The 17,117-nt window shown below is 46.0% G+C and overlaps 1 protein-coding gene across 2 annotated transcripts; it reads left to right on the top strand.

The window, feature by feature from the left end:
* The first annotated feature begins 83 nt into the window (after positions 1-83).
* Positions 84-10,945, top strand: PHF7 (PHD finger protein 7). 2 transcript variants are annotated; one of them, XM_040628711.1, is made up of 11 exons: positions 84-723; positions 1,901-2,013; positions 2,767-2,819; positions 3,203-3,294; positions 7,176-7,277; positions 7,641-7,765; positions 8,227-8,386; positions 8,943-9,049; positions 9,523-9,639; positions 10,063-10,187; positions 10,389-10,945. In XM_040628711.1, exons 2-11 carry the CDS (start codon positions 1,970-1,972, stop codon positions 10,613-10,615), a joined length of 1,152 nt encoding a protein of 383 aa, XP_040484645.1. In that variant the 5' UTR covers positions 84-723; positions 1,901-1,969; the 3' UTR covers positions 10,616-10,945. The 2 variants fall into 2 exon arrangements, with proteins under 2 accessions (XP_040484645.1, XP_040484644.1); XM_040628710.1 differs by having other exon boundaries at positions 84-792.
* Positions 10,946-17,117: the final 6,172 nt, after the last annotated feature.

Below are 17,117 nucleotides of genomic sequence, written 5' to 3'. Positions count from 1 at the left end.
GCCGTTAGCGCGCGGCCGTTAGCGGTCCTCCCCTACCAACGGTCGGCGACGCGGTAGTCCCCGCGGCCGCAGTCTCCCTGGGTCGCAGTCCGCGTGACCCGGCCCCCGTTTGCGCGCTCGCCCCCTTCGCCGGCGCAGTCACCGCGCGGGGCGGCCGCCCGTGAGGTAGCTACCACGGCTTGTGACAACGAATAAAGCTCCGGACAGCGGCGCCCTCGGCGACAGCTGGGCGGGCGGCCCCGGCCGGGAGCGGCGGCCTGTGCGCTACCGTGAGGAGCGAGCGGCGGAGGCGACCTCCGGCCCGGCCCCGCACCAGCCGCCCGGCAGGCGCGACATGAGCCTGGTCTGGCATCCGCGGGATGCTCCTTGAGCCCCTTCTCCGGCTGTTACCTCCGGGGGACGGTTGTGGCCACACCGACACGTATTTTCCAAATAAATCATTGTTTATTCTTGCGGCGGCGGGGCCGAACACGCTAATTTATTTTTAATTTTTTCAACAAGGCTTTACCCAGCACTCATCCAGTGAAACAGCTTGGTAACCGTTCCAAGGGAGCATCCGCTCGTTAGGAAATCTCGGACTGAGCTGCTCGTGGAAGCCGGCATTTGCAACGTCCCTCCTCAAATGCTCTGAAGATTGTTGCGTCTTCCCGTAACTACCAGTGTGCACAGAATCCCACTCAAGGAACGTCTTGGTCCAGCGATGCAAAGAACTGACGTTTCAAGGTTTTATTTCTATTGCCTGATGGCCGGGATTTCCCCGCAACGACCCGGAGCCGCTCAGTAGTCCCGAAAGTGGGTCCCCCTAGTGCGCGCCCTCCTCTCTCCTCTTCCAGCCTGGCCAAGTGCTTTGGTTGAATAAGAAGCCATCAAGTGCCATGACTTCTGCAAGTGCAGCTCATGGGTCGGAAGAGGAGATGGAGCAAACACAAAGAGGAAGGGTGGTCTAGTCTTAGTTTTCTGAACAGCCTTAGCCGTTGTATCCAAGGAGAACAGTGGACAGCCCCTGCAGATGTTCATGCTTCCCAGCTGTGCTCTGAGGACATGGGTGCTGGAGTGTCTGTCCCTGGAGTGACCCGATTCACTCAGCTGTCCTTTGAAGAAATGCTGTCCTTCCCCCTCCCTTGACTAGAGGCAGTCCTTCCTTCATGGGAGTGGATTTTATGTCTTTTTCAATTGTCTCTTCCCTTTCAGGGATTTCCCCATTAACCAGTGAAAACTAAATTTGCGGTCTGCTGACATTGGTGGGGGAGGGGGAACAGGGTGTCGTCTCCACTTTGGGACATTTTGCTCTTGGCTCAGATCTAGACAAAGGTTGGGAACAGACCAAACCTCAATGGCCAGCCGAGCCTGATGACAAGGGGTGATGTGTCAGTGTTCTCTCTTGTTTCCCACTAGAGGGAGTTCTTGCTTCAGGCAGCCGAAATCCCGGGGACTCCTTTTCCTAGGAAAGAGCTACCTTCTCTAAACCCTTACTGGGTAGAATTAAGGCTCCTATACTTGGAGGCAAAATGAGCCTCTTTATCCTGAGTGCTACCTCGTGCGTTTAGTAGGCACGAAGAAAACAAAGACCCATTTAGTCAGGTCAGGCAGCGGTTCCAATTCTTACTCTGCTGAGTATAAGCAGTAACTCTGATCTTGGGCAAGTGCCTCTCTGTGACCTCTCTGTGCCTCAGTCTCCTCATCTTGAAAATGGGGAGAGCAGCGGTACCTCCTGCACCGAGTTTTTGTGAATTAACACAGATGAAATGCCTAGAACAGTTCTGATGCAATTTAATATTGATTGGCTACTACTAGAGTTCATACTGGGTGGGTCCGTTTTATTGTCACATGGGTTGGACTTTGACCCCGTGGAAACAAATGTAGAATTAAATTGCTGACCAAGCCCTGTTTGTATTTATAGCTGGAAGAACCTGTATTGTCCTCAAAATAGTATAGAAGAATTCAAGTTAGGAGAGAGAGGCAGCAGCGAATGAAGACTATAAAAGAAAAGAAGAAGGAACGTCAAAGATTGAGGTAGAGTAGGTGACATGAGGGAGTTTGGGAGAAATTGTCCAAAGACCCATGGTACATGCTGCACTTTTTGTCCCCTTTGTGTGGTCTTGAGGGCTGGCTTTGGGTAGCGTGGAAGCATACACCAGTGGTCCCCTGGAAACTGCCTGGTAACCTGTGCCCCCAGGGCTGTCCCTAGTAGCAAAGTGCTAGCTCTGGAGCCCTACGATCTAGATTCATATCCAGGCTCTAACACTTGCTGACACAGGTGACCTGGGACAGGTTACTTCATTTCTTTATGCCTCAGTTTCCTCATCTGGAAAATGTGCATAATAATAGCGCCCACTTTTTAGAGCCTTCTGTAGATTCATTGAGCTAATACATGTGAAGAGCCCAGAATAGTGCTTCACGATAGGATTTCATCCTCAATTTTAGTATTTCATTATGCTTTGTGAACATGGTACCACCAGAGATTCAGAGTAGGTGGCAGAAGAAACAGTAGAAGAGCAAAAGGGGGTTTGCTCCTGCATTCATTCAGTCTACACAGGCAGCACAGCCAATGGAACAGAAAGATAATTACAATCTCACATAATTCAAATGACTTAGTGGGTACGTTTCGTGCTCTCAAAATTATGCAATAAAAAGGAAACCGATGTCTTAGCCTTTTGATATTTCGGTCCTTCATCAGACCCATGGAGGCATTTTGAGGGAAATGTTATAAAGGGTGTTGACAGGATCCTCAAACACCACCTTGTACTTCTTCCTTCTCTTGTACAGAAAATCTGCCAAGACAAGGAGGGTAACCCAAAGGAAGCCATCTTCAGGGCCTGGTAAGAAAGACTGGAGATTCTGTTCAACCGCTGCCTTCGGGCCTCAGCAAAGGCCACCTATGCAGGGCAGCAACCTTGCTTCTCTAACTGTCCGTCCTACTTCTTTCCCAGATTCTCTAAGATCCCGAAGAACTCAGGGTCCTTGATTTTTAAATGGCTAATCCAAAGTTCAAGAAACAAGTTATTTAAAACCACTTGAGAGAAAAGTATAAAAAGTGAGCAGCTGCAGCCCACTCCCTCAAATGTGGCCAAAATTATATAAAAGCCTAACTGATACCATGCAGCACTTCATCCCAACCTCCACCCTTGTCAAAGTGTCCTCTTCCCAATACATGACTCTCCCTTGTACTCCCAAAATGAATTCTTAACATTCTCTCTTCCAGTTTGCCGGCTATGCCTTCGAGAACCTGGGGATCCCGAAAAACTGGGGGAATTTCTTCAGAAAGACAATCTCAGCGTGCATTATTTTTGTCTTGTGAGTATAAGGTCCCCTGTGCTTTGAATGTTTCATGGCTTTTGCTGTACAGTCTGTTCTCTGTTTTTCATCCAGCCTCAAATCCATAGCCCTGTTTGTTTTTCTTAATAGCTTTTTTCTTTTTAAAATCTAGTCTTTAAAAAGTAGTATACATACCTGCTATAAAATCCTGACAGTATAAAGAATGTACAATAAAAAGTCACTCCCCAAAACAGTGTTCCCCATCTTTCTCCCTCTTCCCAGAAGCACATGCTATCAACTGTCCTTTGAGCTGTTTTTCCCCACTATGCTTTTCTTTATTAGCTATAATTTGCATACTATAGAATGCATCAATTTTAAGTGTACAGTTTGATGAGTTTTGATAAGCTCCTATTATCATGGGGATATAATGTATATCCTCGTGTAAACACCACCCCAAAGTATTTCCATCACCCCAGCAAGTTCCCTCCTGTACCCTTCCAGCCAGTCCCGTCAGAGATCATCACCGTTCTGATCTATAGATTATTTTTGCCTCTTCTTAAATTTCATATAAATGGAATCATACAGCAATTGTATTCTTGTGTCTGGCTTCTCTGACTCAGTGCAATGTTTTGGGGATTCGTCCATGATGTTGCATGTGTCGGTAGCTTGTGCCTTTCTGTTGCCTAGTAGTATTCTGTTGTATGACTGTTTTGTCATTGGCTTATTTATCCATCTGTTGATGGACATGTGAATTGTTTCTGTTTGGGAGCTATTATGAATAAAGTGGCTGTGAATATTCATGTTCAAGTCTTTTTGTGAACACATATTTTCACTTCCCTTGGGCAAATGCCTAGGAGTGGATTTCTTGGTAGTGTGCTAACTGTATGTTTAACTTTAATGTGAGTTGCCAAGTCACTCTCCAAAGTGGTTGTACCAGTTTACACCCGCACTAGCAATTTATGAGAGTTCCAATTGCACGCTGTTCCTGCCAGAACCTGATATGGTCTATCTTTTTAATTGTAGCCGTTCTGCTAGGTGTGTACTGGCATCTCATTGTGGTTTTAATTTGCATTTCCCTGTTAAGATGTTGAGCTGCTTTTTGTGTGTCTACTGGCCATTCACATACGTTCTTTAGGGAAGTACAAATATTTTTCCGTTGTAAGAGTAGGGTTATTTTGTCTTATCAATTTATAAGGATTTTTTAATATATTCTGGGTGCACATCCTTTTCTAGATACGTGTATTGTCACTATTTTCTCCAAGTCCATGGCATGCCTCATTTTCTTAATGATGTCTTTCGAAGAACAATTGTTTTTAGTTTTGATGAAGTTCAGTTTGTCATTTTTTTTCTTTAACCAGTGCCTTTTGTATGTGTACCAAGATATCTTTGCCCACGCATTGAATTGCCTTGGTGTCTTTATTGAAATCAGTGGACCACGTGTCTGTGGACCTGGATGATTTATTTTACGTCACTGATCTGTGCGTCATCCTTACAACAGTACTGCACTGTCTTCATTATTGTGGCTTTGTAGTGTCTCAAAATTAAGTATTATAAGTTCTGCAACCTTTTTTTAAGATCGTTTTGGCTATCAGGTCCTTTTCCATATAAATCTTACATTTAGCTTGTCAGTTTTTCTTTTAAAAAAGGCCTATTGGGGTTGATATTGGGATTGCATTGAATTTATAGATCAACTTGGGAAGATTTGACATATTGAATCTTCGATCTATGGATGTGATATATTTCCCCATTTATTTGGGTCTTTTAAAATTCGTCTCTGCCATGTTTTATTTATTTATTTTTTACTTATTTTTTATTTAGCAGCGTTTTTTTTTTAGTGAAGAAGTCTTGTACATCTTTTATGAAATGAATGTGTAAATATTTTGTGATTTTTTATGCTATTACAAACATAAATGGTATTTTAAAATTTCAGTGTCAGGTTTGGATGTTGGTATGTATAAATGCAGTTTATTTTGTATGTTGATTTTATATCCTGCAATCTTGTTAAGTTCACTTATTGGTTCGGTAGTTGTTTTTATTTTTGAATTTTTTTGGTAAATGCCTTAGGATTTCCTATGTACACAATTATGTAGTGTGAATAAAGACAGTTCTACTTCATTTCCAATCTTTCAGTTCTTTTAATTCTTCTTCTTGCCTGATTGTGCTAGCTAGGACTTTTGATCAGGTGTTGAGTAGGAGTTACAGGAGTAGATAGCCTTGTGTCACTCCTGACATCAGAGGATAGCATCCAATTTTTCAACATTAAAATATGATGTTAGCTGTAGGCTTTTCATCAGATTAAAGAAGGTTCCTTATATTTCTAGTTTGCTGAGGAGATCATGAATGCGTATTGAATTTTGTCAAATGCTTTTTCTGCATCTATCGAAATGATCATTTTTCTCCTTTATTTTGTTTCTGGAGTTTGTTACATCAATTGAATTTTACATGTTAAACTAACCATGCATTTCTGGTATAAACCCTGCTCGATTGTGATGTATTCGATTTGCTAATACTTTGTTTCGTTTTTATACCCGTACTCATGAGAAAGATTGGTCTGGGATTGTCCTCTCTTGTAAGTACTGTCTGGTTTGGATGTTAGGTCTTGGTTAATTTCAGCGCCTTTACAAGCATACACATTTTCAACATAAAAATAAACATACTATGCACAGCGTTTTGTCTTTTGCTTGTGTTTCCCCCTTAATACTGATGAAGATTTTTCCGTGTAGAACATACTGACCTAGTTGTTCTTTAACAGCTAACTGGTATTCCGTGGTGTGGGGGCGCCAAGAAGTATTACAACAAACCACTCTTAAAGGACGTTTACATTATTTCTACTCTTTCACTATTGATTTTTCTGTTTATAGAAATAATGCTCATTTAGAAAACATTAGTAATACTTAGAAATATAAATAAAACAAAAATCACTCATATAGTCCTAAAGCCCTGAGATAATTAGTGTTGAACAGATATGTTTTAAGCCTAATTGGGAACATATAGCTATAATACAAGTGGCCCTTAAAATTGTGTTTTTAAAGAAAAGTTTTTAAAGAAAAGTTCAATTCCTTCCCTTCCCCAATAGGGCAGAATGACTATAGTGGGGAGATTTTATTTTATTTAGAGGGAGGGGCAGAGGGAAGGTGAGAGAGTCGTAAGTAGACTCTGTGCTAAGCGAGGGGCCCTATGTGGGTTGGGCCCCATCTTACGACCCCGAGATCAAGGAGTGAGCTGAAACCAAGAGTTAGACGCTTAGCCAACTGTGCCACCCAGGCAGTCCTATCGTCAGATTTGAAAAGCCCTGTTTCCCTTCCTGTAGAGAACGCACTCTGAGAGAGTTTATGTTCTGTACTAAGGGGAAGTACGGTGGGCAGGGTAAGAGTGTGGGTTCCGTGGGCCTGGATGTGAATGCCGACTCTGTTGCCTCCTTGCTGTATGACCGCAGGCGTGTTACTTACCTTCCTACACCTCAGCGCGGTCCTCTGAGAGATGAGGGTCACAATAGCATCTGTACCACAGGCTTCTAGTGAACGTAAATGAGTTAATATACAGGGAGTGTTTCCCCAAAGGGCTCCGCACAGAAAAGCAATCTTCAGTAAATGAGAGACAGTGTAACACAGAGGTATGTAAGAGCCCAGGTTCTGGAGTCCTGTGACCTTGAGCAGTTCACATAATCTCTCCTATAAAATGGGGATGATGATGGCACCTACCTCTTCGGGTTGTTACAAGGATTAAATGAGTTAGTATTTAAAAAGCACTTAGAGCACAGTTAATGTCGTATAAGCCTTTATTAAGTAAATTACCCTGTAAATGTATATATATCCCACCAAGCTCTATATCCTAGTTCTCTTACCCTGTTATCCTCCTCACCCCCCTGCATTGTTTCACCGATCATTAATGTTGACAGCCTGGTTCTACTGCTCCCCCAGATCCTATCTAGCAAGCTGCCTCAGAGGGGCCAGTCCAACAGAGGTTTCCATGGATTCCTGCCTGAAGACATCAAAAAGGAGGCAGCCCGGGCTTCTAGGAAGGTTAGAATCCCCCAATGTGGGGGCCTCGGGGTAGGCCTCTTCTCATACCTCTCTGATCGTCCCTATTTCTGTTCTTTTCCCTAGCTGCTAGTTGAGAAGTCAAAGGACTTTTGGATTTCCCAACAGGTCCTTCTCTTAAGCTGCATGCTTCTCTGGGGTGTAGTATGAAGAGAGGGAGTAACATCCTGAGGAAAAAATTAATTCAGTGCTGCTTGAAGCTCAGCTTCGGGGTGCCCCCAGAGCTTTCAGGTCAACTGAGAAAAGGAAATGGTTATTGCTTCCTAGAATTTCCATTCCATACAGTGATGTGCCACAGAATGTCTTTCTTGGGGCCCTGAGCACTGCCTGGGATCTCATTTGCAGATCTGCTTTGTGTGCAAGAAAAAGGGAGCTGCCATCAACTGCCAGAAGGATCAATGCGTCAGAAACTTCCATCTTCCTTGTGGCCAAGAAAGGGGTTGCCTTTCACAATTTTTTGGAGAGTACAAGTGAGTGATGAAGGGGGAAAGTTGTGGTGCCCCTTTGCAAGTTGCTTGTAATTAGCCACTAATGAAATCAGCGTCCGGTTCTCACAGGCCTGTTTTGATTCACTGGTGAATCTGTCCTACCATCCAATAATGAGAAACAGTGTCTTGACTTGGCGATTTCACAGGGGTTACTTCTTGCTTCCCATCCACTTCTTAAATTACAAACAGCTGCTGTTCTTAGACAGCTGCTCAGGGCTAAGTGGGGCTTTCAGGAACAGGAGGCTGTGGAGTAGTCCCGGGAGTTTTGCTCAGTGGGGGAACAGCTATGAGAAGGCATGTGGCTGTTCCTCCCCCTGCTCCTCCTCCCCATGAGCATGGAGGTTCACCGGGCACTGGCCCGGGTGGTTGCCCTTCGTAGGCCGGGCAGCGGGAAGACTGCATCAGTGACAAGTCAGAAATCGAGTCTGTTTACTCTGCCTCAGATCATTTTGTGGAAAACATCGCCCAACACAGGACATCCAACGGGGGAAGGCAGGGGAGGAAAGCTGTGTCTTGTGTTGTGAAGACTTATCCCAAGCAAGTGTCGAAAACATCCAGAGTCCATGTTGTAGTCAAACTATCTACCACCGCAAGTGCATACAGGTGGGGTTTTCTCTGCCCTGGGGACCTTCCACATTTTTCTCTAGTTCGGAGCACCCTAGGAACGCTCAGGCAGTCTTGGCTTCTGTGTTCCATCCTGGTGGCCTGTGTGCAGGGCGGGTTCCAGACAGTCAGAGGAAAGTCAGCCCAGTCTCTGGTCGCCCCTGACCTGCAAGACCTCATCCATGATAACATTTAGATTGAGCAAAATCCTCAAGATGACCAGAGCAAACGAGCTTGAATGAGTCAAGTGGCCTCAAAATCAGCCTTGCTTCCTGGGATGGAAGGAAGGGGACCCTTGATTGGGTCCCCACTGCAGGCCCCACAGCCAGAGATGACAGCTGAGGCACTTCTGGGAGCTCTCTCAAATTGAGCTTGGTCTCTGGCTGATGCCTGGATTTGTACCCCTCACACTAGCCCACCCATAGCCCTTTTATGGAAATCTCCAATCAAGCTCTCTTAGCAATATCCTCTTTGTGAGATGAGGGTTGGGGTGGAGAGAAGGTGATCAAAGATGGTGTTTTTCTAAACACAACGNTCTTCCGTGTTTCTCTTACAGAAATATGCCCACACATCAGCCAAACACTTCTTCAAATGTCCACAGTGTAACAATCGAGAAGAGTTTCCTCAAGAAATGCTAAGAATGGGAATTCACATTCCAGACAGGTAGTGGAAACTCTAAGGCAGGAATTGAGCCAGGGAGTGGGGGCCTAGATTTCTAGAGAGGAGGTGAGTGTGAGGTTAGTTCAGAGAATGAAGAAGCAGCCCAGGCACTGGTATATGGTAAAGAGGGAAGGAGTGGAGGGAGGGCTTGTCAGTTATCAAAAAAAGGAGGTGGTGGTGGGGAAATGTGGGAATGGGGGGTAGACATGTTCCTGAAAAGGGTGCTTGGGGATCAGAATTCCCTGGGGGTTGGTTCTTGAATTCCAGTGTGGAACTAAGAAACCCCATGTTCCACTCATCCTGCTTCAGCCCTCTCCTACTTCCAGGCCACTCAGCCCATCTTGTTTAAAGTACTCAGGCAGCCCGTTGAGCTCTTTTGGTCTGCTAGCTTGAGTTCTTTCTAGTTCCTCCCAGGTAGACAAAGGTTTCACCACCAGTTATGTGCCCCTTACTCATTGTTTCTTTTCCCACTGCAGAGATGCTGCCTGGGAACTCGAGCCAGGGGCTTTCTCGGAGTTGTATCAGCGCTATCAACATTGTGATGCCCCCATCTGTCTGTATGAAAAAGGCAGAGACAGCTTTGAGGAAGAAGGGTAGGGAAAGACTCCTGGCCAGAAAGATCTCTCATTGGTGCCATCCTTGAGTTAGACCTTGGCACAGTCATCAGGAGCAAGAAACTCACTCTTGTCTGCAGACCTCAGGGCGAACTCAAGTTCCAAACTTGTCCAGCCCAGGACTCACTCATGCACAGGTGGACAGGGTCCTGCAAGGTCTGCTCCTCCTTGTGCCCAGTGGAGCACCCTCAGGTCCATTCCTTTGCAAATCCGCCTTTCGAGTATCTGTGCCTGAGCGCGGAGTCCGGGGATTGGCCCTCAGCCGCCATGGGTCATGGGTAAAACGTTCAGTGAAAATTGCCTGGGAAGCCCTCAGCAAAGGCCTGGCCTGTAGCAAACATTGTGAGAGTGGTAGTTACTATAATATTCGTCCCCACAACCCTCCCTTGGCTCTTCCCGCAGGAGGTGGCGCCTCATTCTGTGTGCGACATGCGGGTCCCACGGAACCCACAGGGACTGCTCCTCTCTTAGATCCAGCAGTAAGAAGTGGGAGTGTGAGGAGTGTGCACCTTCTGCTGAAGCCACAGGTGGGACTGGGGGATGGTGTGGTCCGAGAACTTGGGGGAGGGCCTTCTGGTGCCTGGGAAAGGAGGAGGGCATGCCACTGGATGGGGACTTGGAGTTGACGCCTTTAGTTTGGGAAGGGAAGCAGCTAGGGAGGGGCTCGAGGACCTGAGCCTGGAGGGACAGAGGGCTGAGTCTTCCTCTCCGCCTTTCTTTCACCACAGACTATCCACCTGAAAACTCAGGCGACATCCCTTGTTGCAGCAACACCTTCCACCCCGGGGGGCATTTCTGCAGAGACACCAGCCTGGAAGAGAATCCAGGCCCTTCTTGGACTGATTGGCCAGGCCCTTCCTTATTAGAAAAGCCAGAGTCCTCTGGTGGCAGGAGGGGCCACTCCTGTCGGTCCAAGGGTGTCAAAATCACGAAGAGCTGCAAAAAATCCAAGTGACAGCTTCTGAGTTGTCGCTGCCAAGCACGTTTGGGTGTGAAGCTCTGCCCCTCCGCCAGGTTTGAGCGGGGAGCCTTTTGGGACGGTGAGACAAGGAAAGAGGGCCAGCAGGGAGAGCCGGAACCAAGGAAAGAGAAGTCCCAGGGGAGCGTGAGGACAGAGCAGAGTCCAGATGCCAACCTCGGAACGTGTTAGCGGTTATGAGAGCGCCTCTGCTCTTTCTGCCTGATCCCCAGAGAGCCTTCTCTCCTCCCACCCTAATCTGCTTCTCATATGCCTCTTCTTACTTCACCCACGTTTGTTATTATGCAAATAAAGGTTTTCTCTCCATTGGTGTCTCCTTATAAATTCACTCTGGAATTTATCTAGAGTCCTGAGGAATCCAGAGGGGAGGGTGAGAAAATAGAAAATGCACCCTTCTTTTTTTATTATTATTATATTATGTTAGTCACCATACAGTACATCCTTGGTTTTTGATGTAAAGTTCCATGATTCATTAGTTGCGTATAACACCCAGTGCACCATGCAATACGTGCCCTCCTTACTACCCATCACTGGTCTATCCCATTCCCCCACCCCCCTCCCCTCTGAAGCCCTCAGTTTGTTTCTCAGAGTCCATAGTCTCTCATGCTTCATTCCTCCTTCTGTTTACCCCCCTTTCTTCTTCCCTTTCTTCTACCGATCTTCCTAGTTCTTATGTTCCATAGATGAGAGAAACCATATGATAATTGTCTTTCTCTGCTTGACTTATTTCGCTTAGCATTATCTCCTCCAGTGCCGTCCATGTTGCAGCAAATGTTGAGAAATCGTTCTTTTTTATAGCTGAGTAATATTCCATTGTATATATGGACCACAGCCTCTTAATCCAGTCATCTGTTGAAGGGCATCTCGGCTCCTTCCACAATTTAGCTATTGTGGACAATGCTGCTATGAACATTGGGGTGCATATAGCCCTTCTCTTCACTACGTCTGTATCTTTGGGGTAAATACCCAGTAGTTCAATGGCTGGGTCATAGGGTAGCTCAATTTTTAACTTTTTAAGGGACCTCCACACTATTTTCCAGAGTGGCTGTACCAACTTGCATTCCCACCAACAACGTAGGAGGGATCCCCTTTCTCCACATCCTCTCCAGCAATTGTTGTTTCTTGCCTTGTCAATTTTGTGTAAGGTGGTATCTCAGTGTGGTTTTGATTTGAATTTCCCTGATGCCTAATGATTTTGAACATTTTTTCATGTGTCTTAGCCATTTGTATGTCTTCATTGGAAAAGTGTCTGTTCATATCTTCTGCCCATTTTGTGATTTATTTGTTTCTTGTGTATTGAGTTTGAGAAGTTCTTTGTAGATCTTGGATATCAGTCTTTTATCTGTAGTGACATTTGCAAATATATTCTCCATTCCGTGGGCTGCCTCTCAGTTTTTTTGACTGTTTCCTTGGCTGTGAAAATGCACCCTTCTAATCTATGAAATTCAGTGAGTAAATGTAGAATTTTCAACTTCGAACATAGACATGTTGCTTTGGAGGGAAGCAGTTTGCAAGGAAATTACAGGCGGGGACAGAGATTTCATCATTGCACAAATAAACACGGGCTCTCATCAGGGAGGTGAGCCAGCAAAGGAGGCCACCATGGCAAGGCTTGGGGCCCTGGACGCAAACAGGGCAGGGACTGCCCTGCTCACACTGGGTGGGAGGACTCCGCTCACTGCAGGCAGTGTGGCCTGCCGCATACCCGCGCTCAAAACCTCGCTGCCTGGTGGCTCGGGCAATTCCGTCTTGGGTAAGGGAATCATGCCAGGACAGTTGCATTAGGCAAGGCAGCTGGGATGGGAATCTGGCAGAAGGTCTTGGGAGAAACTGAACGGAACCTATCTCACATTTGTTTTTAATGATTCTGTGGGATTTAGATTAGCGGGGGAAACTCAGGACCATTGCCAGATGCTCAGTGTTCAGGGTCTCACTGAGTCATTGTCACCAATGGCGGAGGACAGGGCTCTCGGTTCAAATGTTGCTGACCCCTGGAGACTTCCATCCTTGGTGTTTACGGTGATCACTTTCAGATTTGACCAGATTTGACTTGGAATCACATGGGGTGTGGGGTGGGGTATTTGTGTCTTTTTGTTATTATCAAAGTACGTAAGCAAAGTCATACAGAATTTTAAAAGTCAAGAAGTGCTTAAAAAATAATAAAGAAAGACAGTCTCTTGACTTACCCTTCCCTACCCTCAATCCCACTCCTTAAAGGCAACTATTGTCCGTTATTTTAGCCATTTCTTGATTCATAAGTCTTAGATGTTACTGGCTTCCTATGATGTCATGTAAGATCTCGCTCCTTTAAAAATTTCTCACTTTCATTCTATCTTTTATAATTGCATCACTGTTTTTATTGAATTAACCTTCAGTGATTACATTAGTGACCTTCAGTTTACTTGCTCTGACCATGTAAATGCCTATACCTCCGAGCCAAGCAGTACGCTGGGATTATTTTTCCTCTCCCCTAATTTGTTTTTTTTTTTTCCTGAAATGAATATCTTCTCTCTTTTGTACTCGCTCAGTTTGTTAGGTATCTATGGCTAATTCTTCCCAAATGTGCCACATGACAGTTGCCTCAAAATACAATCTTCCTCATACGCCAAACATCAGATCACTATTAGCTGCACTTCTTTTCTGGAAGACCAGCCTCCTAGAGCCTGCCCTGAGCTGGCTTCCTTCTGGGCCTCCTGCACACCTAACCCCCGAGGGCTGCCCACCACTATGCCTTTTCTCTTCCTTTTCTCTCCCAGGATTTTGATGACTCAGTGCTGTGCTTCCTAACCTGGGTTTCCAGGGACACATTGTCAGAGCTCTGCAAGGGACATCAAGTTTTTAAATTGTGGATTTTCATTTCAAAAACAAATGATATTTTACCTACCCAAGACTCAACTCTTAGAGTGATAATTTACAACTGCAAGACACTTCCAAGATTAAGACTTTATTTTCTTAATCTAGAATTTCTATAACTTGGACCACCAGGCCTATTCTCAGACATCTGGGGTAGTATCTTTCCCTTTAAAAAGAATCCACTTAGAGGGGACGCCTGGGTGGCTAAGTCAGTTAAGCATCTGCCTTCGGCTCAGGTCATGATCTCAGGGTCCTGGGATCCAGCCCCGTGTCAGGATCCCTGCTCAGTGGGGAGTCTGCTTCTCTCGCCCCCTCTCCCTCTGCCCCTCCTCCACCTCATGCTCCCTCTCTCTCTCTCTCTCTCAAATGAATAAGTAAAGTCTTAAAAAAAAAAAAGGATCTACTTGGACTACTCAAGTGTGAGAGACACTATCTTCACTGAAAGTAGTGGTCCTCTAACAGCGCCTCTGGAATCCAGCTGCAGTGGGTGGGAGGTACAGCTTGTGGCTGGGGTGGGGGATAGGGGTGCTTTTGTCACTCAGACATTCAGTTGCCTGATCTCTGGGTGCAGTTGGCCTTATGGATACCTAGCAAAACAGCACACATGCGTGTGCGCACACACACACACACACACACACACTCCCCCCTATTAACTATTTCTTCGTCTCTATGCCTGTACTCTCCATTGATTTTAATAGCTGGCTGAGAAGTCCCCAATTTTGAAATGTTCTATTCTTCACCTAATCAGTCATTCTCCACTAAATAACTGGGTTTTTTGTCTTAAATGAGCTTTTAATTTAGGATCGTTTAAGATTTACAAAAGATTGTGAAGATAGGACAGGGATTCCCCATATCCCCCAAACCCAATTTCACCTATTAGTACCATCTTACATTAATATGGTACATTTGTAACAATTGAGGAACCAATACATTATTATCAAACCCAGAGTTTATTTAGATTTCCTTAGTTTTCACCTAATGTCCCTTTTCTGTTCTAGGACCCCATCCAGGAGACCACATTGCATTGAGTCGCCCTTAGGTTCCTCTTGGCTGTAACAGTTTGTCAGATTTTCCTTGTTCTTGATGACCTTGACGGTTTTGAGGAGTACTGGTCAGGTATTTTGAGAGCCCTCAGTTGGGATCTGTCTGATGTTTCTCTCACAATTAGACTAGGGTTATGGGCCTGGGGGAGGGAAACCACACAGGCAAAGTGCTGTCATCACATCAGATCCAAGCGACAAACTATCAGCACGTCTTCCACTGCTGATGGGGAGCTAGCTCATCTGATGAGGAGTGTGCGTCAGGTTTCTCCAGCGTAAAGTTACTTCTTTTCCCCACTTTCCAGACTGTGCCTTCTGGAAGGAAGTTACTCTGGGTAGCCCACGATGAATGAGTGGGGATTGATGCCCCCTCCGTCCTTGAGGACAGAATATCTACATTATTTGGAATTATTCTGCACGGGAGATTTACCTGTTTTCTCCCACTTATTTATTCGGTCACGTGTTTATGTCAGTCTAGACATAGGGATATGCATAGTGTATTCTGGGTTATAACCCAATACTGCTTGATTTATTTTGTTGCTCAAATTATTCCAGCTCTGGCCTCTTGGGAGCGCCTGAGTCCTTTTCACATACCCCCGTGGCTGTGTGTTTTGTTCTGTTGGTTTTGGGGAATTTTTGAGCCCTTCTTTACTGTTTGGCACTACAAGATGCTCCAGGCTCCGCTTGTATGATTTAAATATATGTTTTCACAACTGATCTGTCTGTTAGAATTAATTACTGTTTTATAACTTAGCACCTAGAATACATAGTTCACTTGGGGAGGGTAGAAATAGATGTTAAATAAAAATTCCCCAAAACACCTTCTCTACTTCCTCTAATTCTTACTTTTGTAGGAACCATAAACTAGGGCCAGAAATCTCAGAATCTCCTTCTACTTTCCTTTATCCTCCACCACCCTCTTTCTTGTCAATTTGACTGTTTTACGAATGTTTGCCTTCTTTGCCATCCCACTGCCAAGTGCTCAGCTCGGACCCCTGTGCCACAGAGGACCGAAGCAAAAGCCTGCTCTCCTCGCGGTTTCCTATGTCCACTTGCTTTGCTGGCAAATCCGCCCTTTTCCCTTCTGCTAATTACCATAAACATCTGCTAGCCCTTTGCTTAGGATGGCTCTGCTGAGATTGGCATCCAAGGCCTTCCACAATATGGCCCTACTCAGCCTCATCTCCCTGGACACCCCACCCACAGGCACTCTGCCCTGGCTACCCCGGAACACTGGGCCCTGAGCATAAGGTTTGCTGTCTGGAGAGCCATAGCCTCTATCCGTAGCCTGTTGAACCCAGCATAAGAGCCATTTTTCACTCCCGCTGGTCTCTGCTTATACGCCTATTAGAGCAGGCGTCGCCCTCCACCTGGTCCTACAGTTGTGTATCTATCTCTCCCTCTAGGTTGGAAGCCCCTTAAAGGCAGGGACCTGTTTGTCTTATTAACCTTTCTCCCCCCGCAGTGTGTGGCTCCGGACCCCACATTCAGAGGCCGTTTGATGTCTACTGAATCGATGGGAGTGCTTCTACCTAGTATTCAGGAGCCTGTTGTTTCACTGTCAAACACCAGAGGGCACTGTTAGCACAGTGAGGAGCTGGAACGTTGAGAAAGCTTGCTTCTATTTTGGGTTTGCGTGGCACCTACTGCTCTTGGCTTGTTCTAAACACTTCCATTTGCGTTTATTCGTGAGGTGCACTCCTGTTGGGTTTAGATATTAGTATAAAAGTTACTGATGACACTTCCATCACAGGTCACGTCCTCAGACAGGTCTGCCTTCATGGTCTGTCCAGACCCAAAGTGATCCTTCTAATTCCAGCTGCCCTCCTCCTACCCCCAAAAATGAGGACTGCCAGTCCCAAAGGAAATGGGTGATACACTTCTGCTCTTCTTCTGCCCCCCTCTCCTTACACACACACACACACACACACACACACACACGCACACTGACATCAAGGCCTCTGGTTAGTGACATCAAAGGCTCTAACCTGTGGACCAGACCGGAGGTTGCTATGAGAAATAGCATCTCCATTGGCCCTGCCCCCAGGGACACTGTGTTAGCTCCTGTATGCTTCCAGACTGGCTGGAGGTGAGTTGCAACATCATGGGGGGCCCCCAGTTGTGAGAAGTCTCCCTACTGGCTAAACTAGGAAGCCCCATTCCAGAGGCATCTGCTATTTGGAAGGGTCTCATGCCTTGTACATTTTTTTCCAAAAAGCAATGTGGCGATTGGAGGCCATAAACCAAAATGTTGATCTTTTTCAGAAAACGAAAAACAAAAACCTTGTTCTAGCTTCTCTGCAGCAAACCCCCTCTAGCGTGTGCAACAGCTGAGCGGTGCAACGGCAGGAGGCCCATGTGGAAGGAGAGAGGCCCAGGGCTCCTCCCCCTTGTCTTTGGTGTAAACTTTTTCCTTGACCCTGCCCTGGGAGCACCTCTGATAAACAGGAAGGCATCCACGCCATCAGTGTCCATCCACCTCAGAGCATCTGAGACCCGTCTAGGCCATCAAAGCCATCCCCAGACCCCAGGAGCATTCTGGAGGGGACTCCAGACTCACCAAAAACAATTCCCCATTGTGTTCC

This window comes from Ursus maritimus, unplaced genomic scaffold, assembly GCF_017311325.1.
Source record: "Ursus maritimus isolate PB19 unplaced genomic scaffold, ASM1731132v1 scaffold_14, whole genome shotgun sequence".
Classification (NCBI taxonomy): Eukaryota; Metazoa; Chordata; class Mammalia; order Carnivora; family Ursidae; genus Ursus; species Ursus maritimus.
Note: the sequence above shows the minus strand (reverse complement) of the source record. Positions and strands in the feature narration are given on the sequence as shown.